General features: G+C 41.4%; 2 protein-coding genes across 2 annotated transcripts in view; one reads left to right on the plus strand and one right to left on the minus strand.

Moving 5' to 3' along the window:
• The first annotated feature begins 1,426 nt into the window (after positions 1–1,426).
• On the plus strand, positions 1,427–9,734 carry adora2b (adenosine A2b receptor). The gene is made up of 2 exons (XM_046038908.1): positions 1,427–1,836; positions 8,943–9,734. Exons 1-2 carry the CDS (start codon positions 1,517–1,519, stop codon positions 9,673–9,675), a joined length of 1,053 nt encoding a protein of 350 aa, XP_045894864.1. The 5' UTR covers positions 1,427–1,516; the 3' UTR covers positions 9,676–9,734.
• A 2,349-nt stretch (positions 9,735–12,083) lies between these two features.
• Positions 12,084–16,809, minus strand: part of zswim7 (zinc finger, SWIM-type containing 7) — a 21,172-nt gene continuing 16,446 nt past the window's right edge. Inside the window, exon 5 of the mRNA XM_046038921.1 lies at positions 12,084–12,580. Within this exon, the coding sequence (XP_045894877.1) occupies positions 12,470–12,580 (111 nt within the window). The 3' untranslated portion in view covers positions 12,084–12,469. The remainder of the gene's footprint in view (positions 12,581–16,809) is intronic.

Below are 16,809 nucleotides of genomic sequence, written 5' to 3' on the forward strand. Positions count from 1 at the left end.
CCAACAACAACAGTGCTAGGCCTATATGAAGTAATCAATAAACAAAAAAACAATACCATCTATATTACCTAAAGACAGGAGTGTTTCCCAGTGTCTCAAATTCAACCCAAAATAATGGATTAAGCTTAACAGGTGGGACATGTATGCTTCATGGAATCCAGCTAAATGAGAGCTTCTCTTCGGATTTTGAGGCCTCTCCTTAATTCATAAAAAATCAAAGCAACATCTTTTTTTCCCAGAAAAACTATCTCATAATTCTGAGACATTCATCTCGTTTTTCTCTCAAGTGAATGCATCACGCACATTGAAGCTGTGTGCCAGGGCTCTAAAACATTTCAGTAGGCAACATGAGAACACTGAGTGGAAAACGGTTTCTTGCTTATGACAATCACTTCCCTTTCTACTTTAAATCATTTCTGCAGCAGCAGGTACTGAAATATCTAACTACAATAGAAATGGATCAATCAAAGGCGTGACTTGGTAAAGTACAAGCTTTATAGGGTCGGCTTGGTAAAAACACTGAACGTTTATTACCATTCTGCTTGATCATGGGTTGACATTAGAGAACATGAGACAAGCACCTAATAATAATTACTAATTTTGTTTTCAGAAATATTGTGTGACTTTTCTTTAAAACTGTCTTCCACATAAAAACATGCTTTTTAACTCTGACTTCATCGCTTGCGTTTGCGTCAGCCAGAAGGGGAAGATATTGCGCAAACACTGTGAAAACGTGACTAAATCGGGTTGCTTCAGCCTCCACGGAGACTCTGATATGAGGGCGAAACTCCACAATTTCGAATGGATTGAAACCAGATGTGGCTGCGTGTCTGGGCAGTGCAGCGGTGCGTGCGTGTGTGCAGCGCCGTACAAATAAGACAGCATTTACAATGAGTGGAAAGCACGTGGAAGCGTCGTTAATTGGCGCGTAATTACGCACCGCGGGCCGGTGACGCTCGTTTGGGATTCCACCCCTATAGTGCTACTATGTGTGTGTGTGTGTTTTGGGCGTGGCTTCTCTGTGAAATTGAGTTTTTCCCTCTTTCTTTCTTGCGTTTCTCTCTCCACTTCAAAACTGCTGTAGGGGGGGAAGTAGTGTTACAGTCTACCTGCGCTACAGATCCACAGATGCCGCTTAAACGCTCCACAGATAGGTCGCTGTTGATGTGAAAACATCCAGAGACGATGTACAGGTTCATTAAGGTGAGAAGCAACAGTGTCCAGTGACTTATATGGTTACAGCAGGCGTGGAGGATGAATGCATTATTACGCAGCTACTGCAGCCTTTGTCACCTCCGGGATGCAGGAATAGTACATTACTACTTTTTCTTAATATGAAAATAAAGCCAACTCCGTTCTTTTCAACAGATGCCTGGTTCTGCTGCTCATACTTGTGGAATATTCTTGGATTACAGCAGAACGACTTTACTCCTCTGGGACTAGAAGCTGTGTTGTGGGTGACCGTCTTCTCTGTGAACAGCCTGCAGGTTTTAGTCCTTTAACACACTTTGCTGAGATGAATGAGTTCTACATCGCGATTGAAGTAGTAATTGCTGTTCTCTCCATATCCGGCAACATACTGGTTTGCTGGGCTGTCGCGATCAACACCACTTTAAAAAACGCCACCAACTATTTTCTGGTGTCTCTGGCTGTGGCTGACATTCTGGTCGGTTGCCTCGCCATCCCGTTTGCCATAACCATCAGCATCGGCATAGATCTGGACTTTTATGGATGCCTCTTTCTGGCATGTTTTGTCTTGGTACTGACACAAAGCTCCATCTTCAGCCTTCTTGCTATTGCTATCGATAGATATCTGGCCGTCAAAATTCCTCTGAGGTGAGTAATCTTATTATTTTTAATTAATGATGTGGAATTCATCTACATTTCTTTATGAGTAGTTTTCCCCCATCTGATAAGATCACTAGGTGTAAAGATGATGGTGAAACCTCAAACTAGAACAGTCCCTCTTTAACACTCATCAATCAATCAATCAATCAATCAATCAATCATTTTACTTTCATCTAATCAATCACATGAGATTAAAGTCGTCATTCAAGGGGACTCTGTAGGTTATTGGATCTCAGTTTGGGAACCAACCACCCATTTATCAACAGGACTGTAATTTGAATTGAAGGTGTCCTGGCTGTTTAATTACTTGTTAATATACAGTTTGCTAAAAAGCAGATAAAGATTGTGTCTGAACTAAAAATAATGTTCTCAAAGTGCCTAAATAACACATGTCTCCCCTATGGAAAATAATTGAATTCAGGAGCTGGAAGATCACAATCAGCTCTGTGATCTCATGAGTCTGTTTCCTGTGGAACTTAATGCCTTGTGTAAAAATAGCAGTGTTCTCATCTAAACTTAGATTGATAATCACATAATACCTCTCTAAACATTATTTAAATCTGGTGTTAGAGACACACTTAGCAAACACTTTCTTTCTTTAACCTCTATTCAGTAACGTAAAGGGGTGAGGTAAAGCCACAATACAGTGGTGACTTTTATGACTGTTATTTCTGCAGCAGGAACTCGAGACATTTGTTTCTGAGAAATTTAGTTATTTTAAATCATTTTCCTCAGTTGATCAGTTGCTAACTCTTAACGCTGAGCAAGCATTTCATCGGATGCCTCCTGCAGCTCATGAAAAGCTGAAAAGATCTGTCATGCAGCTGTTTGATGTGACTGAAGGTGCAGGATCAATACTTTCCATTGATCCTGATAGCAAAGGCCACCAAGTTCCACTGTGCAGCCTCTGAGCGTGTCCGCAGTCCGCCTGAGGAAACAGTGCAGCATGATATTTCCGTGAATTGAAGGATAAAAGCTTTATTATCGGCTGGGAATTTGAGAATTGTCTGTCTCCAGGTGGTGGGTGTATTTGGCATTTCACCATTGTCAGGGAGTTGTCCGTTTGTTTAGTTTTTTTAAAGGCAACACTCGGTGCAGTGAACGTTGTGGTTACTGAATATAGTTTTGGGGGATGTTCGTGCGATGGGGCTGTCATTTCCATTATGCTCAAATACTGGCAAGGAAGGACAGTTTGACAGTTAGTCTGTAATGAAAGATTTCTGCCACCAACCAAGTGGCTTGTAAAATCCCCATTTGTGCTTCTATTTTTGACCTCCAGACGGAAACCAAACCCTAACACACCTCATTCTACCTCCTCAAGCAGAAAACACCTTTGTCTGAAACACCTAACGTTAATCACCTTTAAACCAGCGACGCGCTCATAACATTCTCTGTAAAAAGGTTTTCAATCTGACATTTTGTAGTTTCTTCTGAAAAGCCCAGCTCCCACCCTCACAACACACACACGCAATAATAATAAGACCAATGTGCGCATGTTCAGCTCAAATTACATGTCCACAGCGATGGCTGGTGGGTGTTTGTGTGAGTTTGGTGAGTCTGAGTGCCTCTGGGGCTGCAATTCTCTCTCAGATAAAAGTGTTTTCACAGATGGTTAAAATGGAAGTGAAAAGAGAGAGCCAGATGTTTTAAACCTAGAGAGAGGACAGAGCCACACACCCACTCAAACCTGTCTTCTCAGAAAAAGACCCTGCGGCTCTTTCCCTCTCTGTCTCTCTTTCACGTGACCTATATGCACATCATAGACTTCATTGGATTGCCCGCACCAGCAGCACTGCCTCACCTTGGTCAGGGACAGTAAGCATCATCTCACCTCAATGTCATCGTTTCACAAATATTAACAAATGCCCAGAGGTCCAGTGTCTTTAAAGCCGGGGTAGGCAAAGTTGCAGAACAAGAGACAGCTGAATTTTAAAGTATCCCACACCCTCCCTTCTGGCCTCCCTCCAAAGCCACTCCCACAAAACACAAGTTCATGTGCATGTGTCGAGTGCACACAGGTAGGCAGGTAGTAATAATTTGCTGATAGAGGTTTCAACAGTAATGTCGGCATCAGCGGCAGCCATCTTGATTGTTTACAAAAATGCCTCATATTACATAAACGGTTGTGATTGGCCCGACCTGGGCCCGGTCGGTTGGAAATCTGTCTGAATGGGAGGGGGTCCAGACGCATGTGCCAGAGCAAATGAAGCTTGAGCTCACAGATTCAACTGGTTCCTTTGCCTGTGAATTTACTGTACCTAGCTGAAATAGTTGGAGCGCGACCAAAAATTGTTTTTGCATTTGGGTTTTTGTAGAGATTAAACAAACATGTCAGTGAGCTTTAGAGGGACTGATAAGGGTATTTGCGAGCTAAGGACAGAGCCAATATAACTGTTTACTCCTAATTCCAGTCTTAATGCTGAGTTAAGCTAATTGACTTCCTGCTCTAGAGGCTCCACTCATTTCCTCAGATTTGTCACCTGTTTATATGTCTGTTCTCTCTTTCACGCAGAGAGCTGTTGAATCGGAAGGTAGTGAAGATTAAACCCATGGCTGCATGTAATAATTGTTTGTATCACTGCATTGAAACCAAGCTGACCTCCAAAAATAGATTTTGAAGGCTTGTGTCACTTTAGAAATAAATCAACAAAGACCAGACTTTCGATTTTGTGGGTGTATGTGTGTGTGGGAGGTGGGCCATAAGGGGTAGTTAAGTTAATGAAAGGCCGTATGTTGTGTTGGCTGTCACAGAAGACAAATAATACGTTCATGCAGCCTTCATGCAACCTAACACAAATATGTGTTACCAGTGGAAACACTGAACTAGCTAGAGATCTGTAGCGATGGTGGACAGCAAAGGTCAATCACAGAACTGCAATACATCTCCAAATCCGGCTGTGGCGTCAAGTTCAGAAGTGCAGCTACAGGCTAACAGTAGGCTACGCTGTGTCGTCTTTTTTTTTTTTTTGCTGGACACCTGTAAGCAGAGAAACAAATACTGGGAGAATCGTCGATCCTACTTTTGATTTCAATCAATTTTCGATTTAGAATTGATATCATGACAGACCTACATACAAAGTTGTTGAGTTGACAGCAAGACACACTGTGACACTCCCACATGGAAATGTACAGAGACATTATATCTGTATTTATCTTTCCCTCTTCTATCAAAACAATACTTGCACCATACCATGAAAAATTCAAATTTGTGTTGCATGGTTTTATTGTCAGTTTATCTTTACCATGTTATACAACTTGTTCTTTACAAACACAATTCATAATGCAAATGCTGTACAGATCTGTTGCATACACACCGACAGGCTGGGTGACAGCCGTGTGTTGTCAGTGTGAATGGCCACCTGTTTGATTGTGTTTGAAGCAGGACTGGGGACACTGCTGGACATTCAAGCGGATGTTGTGAGTGTGTGTGTGGCCTGGCTGAGGTCTGTGGCCCCAGGCGGAAGCACAGAGAGAAGGGATGTATGGAGAATTGAGCCGGGGAAGAAAGCAAAACAAAGATAGATGCCAGCGTGCTGTCGTCATGCCAGAACTAATCCATTCAGCCGCTCGCCCGTTCCCTGCCTCCAAACAGAACAGAGAGAGTGGGAGGCGATGTGCGGGAGATGGACCCTCTGGGAAATGGACGCTGTGTGGTCCGCTGTATTTGTGATTGACAGATGGAGGGAGCAGAAGACAGGATGAAGGTGTGGAGACCTGAGGTATGCAGGTCATTGTGGGCTCTGAAACGTCCTCGCCTCTCTCTATGGGAAGAATGCTGTATTATTCATGGCTCCCGGGGGTGACCCGCTCGCCTCCGTGCAGGGGTCACAGGACAGAGGCGGACCTTGCACACCACCGATGAATAATTGACAGTTGGGAATATTATAATTATTATAGGGCCGCTCTGAACCCCCACTCAGAGGTAGACATTTTACTTGCAAATTCTCTGTATTTGAAACCGGACCTTTGATTGAGTTTTTCTCCTGCCTGTGCCTTTGAAGTCAGAGGCACTTGCGGCCAGTTGAATCCACTTCCTCGTAGCCTGGCTTATCTGCACCAATACAGAACACCACTCACCTGTCCATAGGGTGTGGTGAGGATTATATCCACAACACACACACACACACACACACACTGGTTAAAAAAAATGGTATTTTATGTTTAGATATATCTTAACAGTTAGACCTATATTACTCTATATTATGTAGTACTATTATACTATATTATACAGAAATGGTCTAGTGTAGAATTTTATTGATGCGTACATTTATAAGTATGGGGTGGTGATGGCGCCGTGGATAAGATGCATGCCTTCTGGTGTGAGAGACCCGGGTTCAATTCCCCACAGTGACACGTCCACTAATGTGTTCCTGAGCAAGACACTTAACCCCTAGTTGCTCCACAGGCGTGTGACCTCTGACATACATAGCAATTGTAAGTCGCTTTGGATAAAAGTATCAGCTAAATGTAATGTCATTTACAAATGTATTACTAAAGATAAGAGAAATGACATACAAATAATGCTGAAAAGATCTTTTTGCATGCAGCATCAGGCTTTTGTTGAAGGATGTGAGAGTCTGCAACGCTAACAATATACAGTGAAGTGAAACACCAGAGATGCGAAGTGATGCAGAGCTGGTCAGGCTGAGGAGGTCACAGGTAATTGTTGTTGTCTTCATTGTGTTTACGTGTTCAGGGGGCACACGGAAAGAGATGGAAACAAAAAGAAGGAACCTCCCCAAATACTTTTAATGCTTGTTTCATAGTTTACCACAATCGTTAAGAGAGTTTTCAGAGAACTCATGAAGGACCACAGTGTACTCACCACTTTTTATATATTTGGAAAGGGTTGGTTCACATTTTTTAAGTTTGTGATCATTATTATGTAAGTGTAACTGCAAACGTCCCATTTTAAGCTTTGATATGGTGTGACCATGTGCTGTGTAGATGTAGAGATGGATTATTTGTGTCACCTCCAGCTTAGACTGGCCTGTGTGTGTGTGCGCGTGCATCTCAGCATGTGTATGAGTCATTACCACGCGGTCGCTCGCCTGAATCACTCTTAGGAAACGACTCATTTTGCTTGAAGCGCAGCGTATGATGGGGACAGTCAGGGCGACACTCGTGTGAGTCAGCCCTGCATCTCCATATGCAAACTCTGTGCTCCTGCTGTTCATAATTTCACATCATATCTCAGCGAGGCGATGGCTTAATGGGAAAGATGCTGAATCAGTATAAATCAATCTAATACTCAACATTTGTCCCTTTATCGTTAGAGGAAAACGTGAGCTGGAACTTGTGTAACAGCTCAGGCATCAAAACAAGTGTCTACAAAAAAGGGACGTTGTCTGTGCCGTTTCACTGGCTTGTTTCATTTTCAATTTTCATGCTCTGCTGGTGTGGTCTGTGGGCATCCCACTTACTGGATGTGAACCAATACAAACACAGGAGAAGCAGGCTCACACCTCAAGTGTGTAGTTTTAGCAATGTTTATTGTGTGTTTTAGAGAGAAGCAGGATGTGAGATACTGTCAGAGGTAGCAGCAGATGCTTTCGTTTTGGAGCTGATAACGTGCCCAGCAGAAACTTTAAAATAAGCCTGTCTGTTAGGACCATATTTCCATGAAAAGTGGAAATGGCATTGAAAGCAATATATGATGTAACTTCCTTTAGATATTTACATTGATCTTTTTTGTTTGCAAGCTGTTTTTAATTGGGTGAGTTTCCACAGAGCATGTTATGTCCTCGCCCACACGTCCACGTCAGGATGAGAGGATGCACTAGCATGATAAAAGACCAGCTAAAATCAACCATGGTTTGTTCATTAGGACTTTGTGTGCGCAAATTAATCAGAAGCAAACACTCAATGCAAACTGCTCTGTGTCTGTGGGGTGCATTCATGCGCTAGTATGAAGCGCCGACATTAGGGTGTCAGGTCCATCATTAGGATGTTTAGTGTTGTTGACAAGCACTGTTGCATCTTCCCAGAAAACCAAAACTACCCAAATGTCATTTTGACAATGAACTTGGTAGCTTTCTGTCAAGCCTTTGAAGCTGATCTTCATTTTTGTTTAGATGTGCTTTATTGTTAGATATGTTTTTAGCCATAGTAGCGTGGCGTGGCTCTATCGATGGAGTCGGTCCACCACATTGATCTAGACTGAAATATCTCAACAACTGCTGGGAGGATTGCCATGAAAGTTTGTACAGACTTTCATCTAGTCTAAAATGGTGATAATGGTAAACATTATACTTGTGAAACAATAGTCATTGTGAGCATGTTAGCATGCTGATGTTTCCATGTTAGTATGTATATAGCTCAAATCACCGCTGTGTGGCTGCAGACTTTTACCTGGCGTTGGCAACCCTGCTGTGCCGCCGGGCTGGCTCCATCCAAATGAATGAGAGGGCTGAATTTATACATGCATACTGAATGCGGTGTTCGTCTTGTTGATGTGGCGGTGGGGACCCTTGAAGACAATATTTCCTACAAAACTTGAATGCACCAGATCACAGCAATTCACCATCACACTTCATCAATCTTATTGTCAACCACAGAAGGCGCTAGATAAGAATTATGTGATGCAAGTGTTAGGCCACACTGACAAACTGCACAGTCAATTTCTATGAGCAAGACAAACAATCAACTTTGTCTATGGGTGCGTCTCCACTGCATTACTATTTTTTTCATTCAAACTTGCTCTTATCAGACATAACATCAAGTATAACAAGTAAAGCAGACAAGCGGGGAATAATTCAGTGCATTTTTTTTTTATAGTAACGGTTTGAACTTTTCAGGACTGTCAAACAACCTCTTGATCAATAACATTAAGTCTTGTCAAAGCCAGAAAGAACTAAAAAAGTCCTGTCTGCCAGCTTTGAGCTTTTGAGCTTTGAAGAAAATAAAGTATAGATGAAGATATGTAACAATCATGAGAGGTACGTGGGCTGGTAGTCACATCATAAAATTGGAAAAAGAGAGTTTTATTTTGCTCATTCGGTGTAAAGTTTCACCCATGTTTGTATTCATTATAGCATTCCTCCCAAACCTCCACATTACTAATAAGGCGGTAACCTCTGCTGTGTTTTTTCCAGGTACAAGGAGTTGATGACGGGAAAGACCGCCAGAGAGATAATTGCTATTTTATGGATCCTCTCCTTTGTCATTGGCCTCATCCCCTTCTTTGGCTGGAACTTAAAGTACACCAGCTGCAAAAACAGCAGCTCTGCGGAGAACAACACTTTAAACCCTGGCCTCATGGAGGGGCTGAGGGGCGGAGGAGACTTGCTACGGAGCTGCAAGCTCAAGTGCTTCTTTGAGAGTGTGGTAGACATGCACTACATGGTCTACTTTAATTTCTTTGTGTGCGTGCTGCTGCCGCTGCTCATCATGCTGGGCATCTACATGAAGATCTTCACTGTGGCCAGGAAACAGCTGAGACAGATCGAGCTCAAATGCGTGGGCAACGGGGACAGCCATAACCACGGGCTGCTGCAGAAGGAGATCCGGGCCGCCAAATCCCTCTCCATCATAGTGGGACTGTTCGCCATCTGCTGGCTGCCTGTCCACATCCTCAACTGCCTCACGCTGTTTTACAGGGAGCTGGATAAGCCGGCGGTTGTCATGTATGTGGCCATAATTCTGTCTCATGCCAACTCCGCGGTCAACCCCATCATCTACGCTTACCGCATCCAGGACTTCAGGAACACCTTCCGCAAGATCCTGGCCCAACACGTCCTGTGCCGCAAGGAGGAGCTGTACCGTAGCTCCAACGGCAGTAGACGCAACAGAGACCAGATCCACATGACCGTCGACCCTCTGCTATAGAGAGAGTCGTGACAGAGGCGGAGTATTATTTCTGTCAACTCTGTTGTTTCAGTCTTGAATTTTATTTCACTGAGGTTAATAATGTTTACAGAACAAGGGTGTGATATGTGAAGACGGACTGACGTCGAATACGCCTTGAATGTGGACATTTATTTATGAATTGTGCCAGAGTATCAGGGGTCAAGCAGTGAAATGTTGAATGACGGGTCTTACAGAACTTTTGTATTGTGAAGGAATTGTGATTTTAAAAAAACATGTTGAAGCTAACTGGATTTGTAGGACTGTGAACAGGATCCAAACTTTGCTACATTCTAAAATGATATTTATCATTCTGAAGCCAACCGGATTGTCAACACTCAGTGCCAGTCTTTATTAATTTATTTATTACAGGACCTTTTCGTTGAGAATGTAAAAATCAAAAAGCTTTGTGTGGCTAGATTTCTATTAATGGACCTATGGAGGTACAAGAGTAGTAGTCTACATCTGTGGTTATCTTTGGCTCGTGACCTTAAAAATGAATTCCTACTCATAACCTTCACAGGCTCAACCTACAGAAAGAATTTCCTTTTGTCAGTACAATACTTTTGTATGGCAGAAATGTTCTTGAGCTGCTGCTTCAACTAAGTGCCAGTGTTTGCATGTTCCTCTTGCTGCAGTGGTGACTCCTCCACAAAACATCTGTGTACAGGGACACAGCAGTTCACAGACAGGGACTCTCGTAGAACTAAATTATAAGAAAAGGGGGAAAATGCAAGAAAAACAAGAAAAAGATAAATGTGTTTTCTAAACCATGAATCAGCTTTCATAGCCACGGGGGTCACAAAATTATCCTGACCCCTGTGGCTAATGTGATTTCACTCAGTCACGCAGACCCACGCAGAAGAAATACTTTAGCAAAATGGTGGTGCTTCATATCATTTCCATATTAACAAGACAAAAGCTCAGGAAGTGGGAAACCGGTTGTACCCTTTTATAGAAATATGGCATCTGCACAGAGCATTTTCAGCTGCCTTGTTTTTAGCCAGAAGACGTTCTATAAGTAGACAAGCCAATGTCAAATTTGATGCAAATCAATGCAATTTACATTATTCCTCATCATCCAAGCATCTGGTACACATGTATTTAGTGGCTTGTATAACATAAAGCATCACTGCTTTGATTCAGTTGGGTGTATGAGAATATCAGTGTCCAGCTGATTACCCATCTCCCCTCAGACACAGTCTCAGCTGGGATCCTGAGGCTCTCATCTGCCCAGTTAGGACAGTCAGTCCTCCACAAGCTGCTGAAGTCACTGACTGAACTGAGATGAGCGGTTTAATTTGAGGAAACAATACAGTTTTAAGGATGAAATCTCTTTAAAAAAATTTTAATAAAATTGTTGCACTGACTACTAGTGAGCCAACGCTCCTTACTCTTGCGTGCAAATATATGCGATTAATAGACAGCCCAGTCCCCCTCCCCCAAAAAACAGCAAAAGCAGGTAACTCTAATGAAATGTTCCCGGAGAGGCAAAATCTTTGCACTTGATGGTGCTCGTATGCAGCATTATAGTTTGACGCAACACAGCTGCAGTGCTGCTTTCCACAGAGTCAAGCCTTAAAGCACCTGATGCTTGATGCACCTCATGAGGGGTGTGGTGGTTAGCACTGTTGTGCAAGTTCCTGCTGAGCTTAATAAACTGAAGGAGCGAGAGCTGATGAATCACAAAAAAGGGTATTTTAAGGTGAATTTAATCAGAGCAAAGCAGAGTTCGGTTTGGAGTGTCATAACTTATGTGAAAAAAAGAGCGAGTGAATCACCCGCGAGCTATCAGTAAACACATTGCACTGACATTTCAGATCATTTCCCATATGGTGTGCTTCGTTAGTGGTGTTGAACCATGTTGTATTGGTGTTTAGCAAGTGTTTCTAAGTTGAGCACTCGCCTCCACTGCTTCACTATCTCCCTCGTTTGCCGTTGTGTCTAGTGTGCCACCTTCAAGGGCTAAAATACAGGAGTGTGCCAAAGTTTTAGTACATTCCAATGGAGACATCTATACTGTAACTGCACTGTAACGTTGTATTATCTTTGTTGACTGTAAAAATAAGTACTGTAGTTGTCCGGCTTTCTACAAGCTATTGATTGATGTCAAACTATTGCCTTCATTTGCGATTTAAAGGTAAGACGGACAATAAGTTGATCTAGTTCAACATTCCTGCCTTTCATTCCGAAGTACCAATCTGTCAGTGTGCTATAGTGTTGTTACTAATCAGGAAAAACATCCACTGTGGTCCAGCTGATGTTCAACCTTTCCAGAGGCTATATGTTCTTTCATTAAACAAAACTACACCTGCAAACTGATAACTGCTATTTAACATGATGCAAACTGTATGTATGGTGAATTATTTTGTTAATAAAGGCAATGTTTATATTGTTACACATCAGTCTTTATTCCAAAAATTTCAATTAATTTACATATGACACGGAAAAATTGCTCATGTTTTTAAAAATGTTTCTCTTCAGCAGGCAGACGCTCACTATTTTCTGATCGATGCAGCTTAAAGAACCTAAAAATAAAGCAGCGCATACTCAAAGAACAGATGTCGTTTCCCTGGAAACAGATTAAGAGCTCTTCCAAACAGAAATAAATAAAGCAACATCTGGGGTCTTTCAGAGAGACGTATGACAGAGCAGAAACCGGGGTAGCGTTCCCGGGCTCCGATCCTCTTAGCAGCATCTTAAAGTGCCCGGCAAAACATCGGCTCTCATCCAAGAGGGTCCTCGGTCCACCTGCTGTGCTGAACATACCTGTCTGTCATGGGGCTGCAATCCCGCTGAGCAGTGTGGACATCTGCTGATCAGACACATTCTCCTGCTGAGTCACACCCGTGGCCTGACACAGGTAGACGGCCAGGATGTGTTTACACTGAGAGAAAAGAGCGCAGACACTGATTCATTACAGGCAGCGCCGTGATTAATGACACTTAATTTATATTCAAAGATCTCATGTAAACAGTGGACTGGAAAGGAGCTGCTTGGCTCTGACCTGCTGGGAATTCTCCGCTGAGTAATCAGTCCGGGAATAATAGTCACAGGGCAAATGGCAGAACATTTTTTTATATCAAATTATAAACATTTCTATAAATGAAAAGCACGTGATTCCTCCTATTGTGTTCTGTGCAAAAACGGCTGATGACAACTTTCTTGTCATAAATATGGTAGATTTCATCTGATTGACCAAAGGCCTCATGTATACCTCCACATTAGGCATTTGAATATTTAAAATGAGCAATAACCACTTTCATTGATTTTTAATGCTTTTTATTCATAATGTCCCCTTCAGTGGTGATTATATTCAACCAGCAGATGGAAAACCTCCCCATATAACCCCACACCGCACCCATGTATCTATGCTTTAAGAAATGTTCATTTAGATATAAGTTGTCATGAATATTCTTTCTGAATAAAATCACTTCTGTCATTTTTGACCAGAACAGTATTCTGGCTGAACAGATACCAGTCTGTGATAATCCCTCAATATGTTTTCCTCTGGTCTTTACTACAGTGACTTTTAAACTCAAATTCATCCTCAGCATTGCTCCATTGAATATAGTTTATTTCTGGTTACCATTTTTATAATTGCTTCTATATTAATGTATACGGTCTGCAATGTAGCAGAAGGGAGTTACAAATTCAATTTCACTCTATAAGCTGTTATTGTGACAAAATAAATCTACCTACCTACAGTAACACAGTAAATTATACTTAATTTACTGAAAAGTGACAGGTATTATTTTAGATGAAGTCTAAACACCATAAATTCAAAAAATAAGTGTCAAACTTGTAATAATGACTAGGAACGAGGTTGGTTAAAAGATGCCACACATCATCTGGTGATTGTTTATACTTTCGGGTGGATTGTTGTTAAGATAAACCAGACAGTCTAGTTTTTGCTGAGAACACCATAATAGGAAACAGGGAAAGAAAACTTAGGAGGGTTATGATTGTGTATTATTTTCCAAATGGAGTGTTTGTGTGGCGAATAAGACTTCCCTCTAGTAGCTTATTATGTATGTTGAATGACAAAAAAACCCCTGCAGTTATGCATTTGTGCTTATATCTGATCAACATTACCATGTTAATCATTGGCTTGTTTTCTGACTATTCACTGTATTATAAATGAAATTTCCTCCACACTAACATGCCTGTGGATTATTGTTTTACATAAACAATGAGCCAAAGTCAAAGTGTGGTGAAACGGACAAAGGTACAGAAGTTTGTTTACTAGCTTCTCCTGTCTACTCTGTTTATTAGAACATGACTGTCTCTGTTGGTGGGAGAGCTCATTTATCTGTCCTACTTGTCAGACCAGTATGGCCTTGATTTGGCCTTATCCAGTCGTGTTGGAATCTGCAGAGCCCCTGAATGAACAGAGTGGCTCCAGCGTGGGAGGACTGCAGACTTCACAGTCAAACACTCAGTCTCTTGAGTGTCGTATGGTTTTGACTTTGGGACTGGAGAGATGGAATAAAATCTGATCCAATATTAAGCCTAGCACTATATTTTAGCTTCCACACATGCAACAACACACAATCAACTCCAGCTACATTTAGCTAGCTATAAAACTAGCTGGAGAGTGTGATGAACTGTGAATAGTTTTATTTTTCTGGGAGTCTCCACAGTCTGTTGCAGCTCTCTGTTTCTCACACTGATTTTAGCCGCATCCTCCAGGGAAGCAAGGCAGGACCAGAGGCCGTTTGTTTGTAGACATTTAGAGAAAAAACAGTCAGTCAGAGGAGACGCCCCTCAGCGGCAAGACAAGAACGTTACTTGACCACAATACATCTGTTACACATCTGTTTTAATGTGCATTTCCTCTCACTTTTGACTGGGTGTTGGTTTTCTCCAGGATACACGCCTGACTGACAAGACACGCTTTGAAACTGCTTTCATGTCTCAGTGTTGAAATATGATTCTGTATGCAGGACACAGCAGCAGGACACTGTGTACCATAAAACTTCAATTAATAGCTCAGGCTTTTATTTGCTAAAATCACTAAATTGACCTATATTTGAGACAGACATAGTCTGTCTCAAATATAGACAGACAGAACTATGGGGACAGGCCTTTAATTCCTTTCGCTCACAGATGAAATTGTTCATTTCAACCAGTATGAATATTACTTGTATAAAAATTATTATATCAAATATCATACTGATTACAAATCCTCGATTTGGCACTTTTATTTTGTAGGCAGCAAGGTAACGAAAACAAGCATACACAACAAGGTGCAGGATGCAGAGAAAAGTGTGGCAGAAGTTAGCAGACAGAAAGCCATGGACTATATGTGACAGGATTCACAACTTGGATAAATTTTTATGAAATTCCGTTTTGATTATTTTGAATGGTGGACCCTTACAGACTAAAGGAATATAAATAATGAAGAGATGGACACATTTGGACTTAAAGTCCGCTTCAAAGTTCACCGCACTTTTTTTTTCTCCCCCCCATCTGCCGTTTGCCATGCTGGTAAATATGAATGAATTAGACTTGGAGCTTGTTATTTCCGTAAATTGAACTTCACAATTGAATTGTGGAGAATCTAATCCATAATACTGTGCAGCATGTCTATACTGACAAAAGTTTAAACATTTATATTTGTATTCACAATCTAAGCAGCTTAGAACTAGCTAAAGCGGGTGACCCAGCAGGGTTTAAGAGTTTTTAAACATCCAAAGAACTTGAACTGTAAAAACCAGATGGGCGTCTAATCGAGACAACCGCAACAGCACGGCGGCAACTGATCAGAAGGCATCCGGTGCTATGCCAGCAGACCACAGACAAGGTAACAGTAACAGCAACTTAAGGATTTAACTGAAATCATGATTGCTTGTTGGGCTGAAGGCTATAGCGTGTAACGTGCGTTTGTTGTTCTCCTGGTTGTGTTGCAACGTCACAGTCTGACTGGGTGTCGGGGAGCTGCACCTTAGTGTAACTTGTGTAGTGTTGATGTTTGTCTTGGTAAAGTAGTTGTCTTGTTGATGGTCTGTTGATGCTGTTGGTCTGATGTTTGGTGTTTGTCACACACTTCCGAAATCAATTTCTTCTGTGTTGGGTTGAGGGTTTTTTTGTTTTCAAATTCAAAAACGGCGTTATTTCCACTGGGGATGGGGCGGGGCATGTCCCTGTCACTTTTCAAAATCCTAAATTTGCCCATCCCCTGTTTTGTAGTTTCAGTTAGTCACTCACAAATATATCAGTATTTTCTTACTTATAAATCAGATTTGAAAAGAGAGCAGGTAGTAAAATGTTGATATGTTCGCAGAGCAAAGTTATTGGAGACTACCCTGGATTTCACCTCTTAGGCTACATCAAGGCTACTCCCCTACCATCTGATAGGTGGAATTGTACCTGCAGGAACTACTTATTTCTCACATTAAATATTATCCCAAAACAATGCTACAACTGAACCTAAATCTAATATTAAACATTACATATGGCAATAAAGGACAGTATTCTTTTGAGTAAAGTTGCACATAAAATATTTAAAAAATCTAAATGATACTAACTACTTAAATGATTTTAAGTAGTTAGTGTATTAAAAATACTGCAATGTACACAGCATTTCTACTTTTTGGTATAAAATATTTATAAAATTTAAAAATATGTAAAATGCCTAAAATAGCATTGACATATTTTTTTTTAAGAACCTCTGATTTTTTATGATTCCTGAGTTTCAGTACAGATACATCATGATACTTTTTGCAATACCTCACTTTGAAGACAATAAAATGGTCAACAGTATCATCTTTAAATCAACAGAAACAAAACTACAGTCTAAAAGTGGCAAAACGATGTCAATCAGAAGCTGATTAAAGTATAAATACGGAAGAATACAAATCTGAGCATCTGAGTATTCAGTGCGAGCCATTGGTATTTGGCAGTATTAGGTTGAAGAATTGAAGTTCGATATGCAGCCCAAACTGTGTGCAGTGCTAGAAGAACCAGTGACGTGTCGATCGTGAATGAGTCGGCTCTATGAATGATGGGAGCCAGCTAAACTCAACTCTCAAGTAGTTTCATCGACAGCAATGCATCATATTCTTTAAGATCATCATATATTTGAAGAGTTGCTGTCCTGTGAGAACCACATAC

The sequence above is a fragment of the Micropterus dolomieu genome, linkage group LG23 (genome assembly GCF_021292245.1).
Source record: "Micropterus dolomieu isolate WLL.071019.BEF.003 ecotype Adirondacks linkage group LG23, ASM2129224v1, whole genome shotgun sequence".
NCBI classification, from domain to species: Eukaryota; Metazoa; Chordata; class Actinopteri; order Centrarchiformes; family Centrarchidae; genus Micropterus; species Micropterus dolomieu.

Coding starts and splice junctions, on each gene's coding strand:
- adora2b (XM_046038908.1), top strand. CDS start 1,517: ATGAATGAGTTCTACATCGCGATTGAAGTAGTAATTGCTGTTCTCTCC. Junction 1,837..8,942: donor GCCGTCAAAATTCCTCTGAG/GTGAGTAATCTT, acceptor TGTTTTTTCCAG/GTACAAGGAGTTGATGACGG.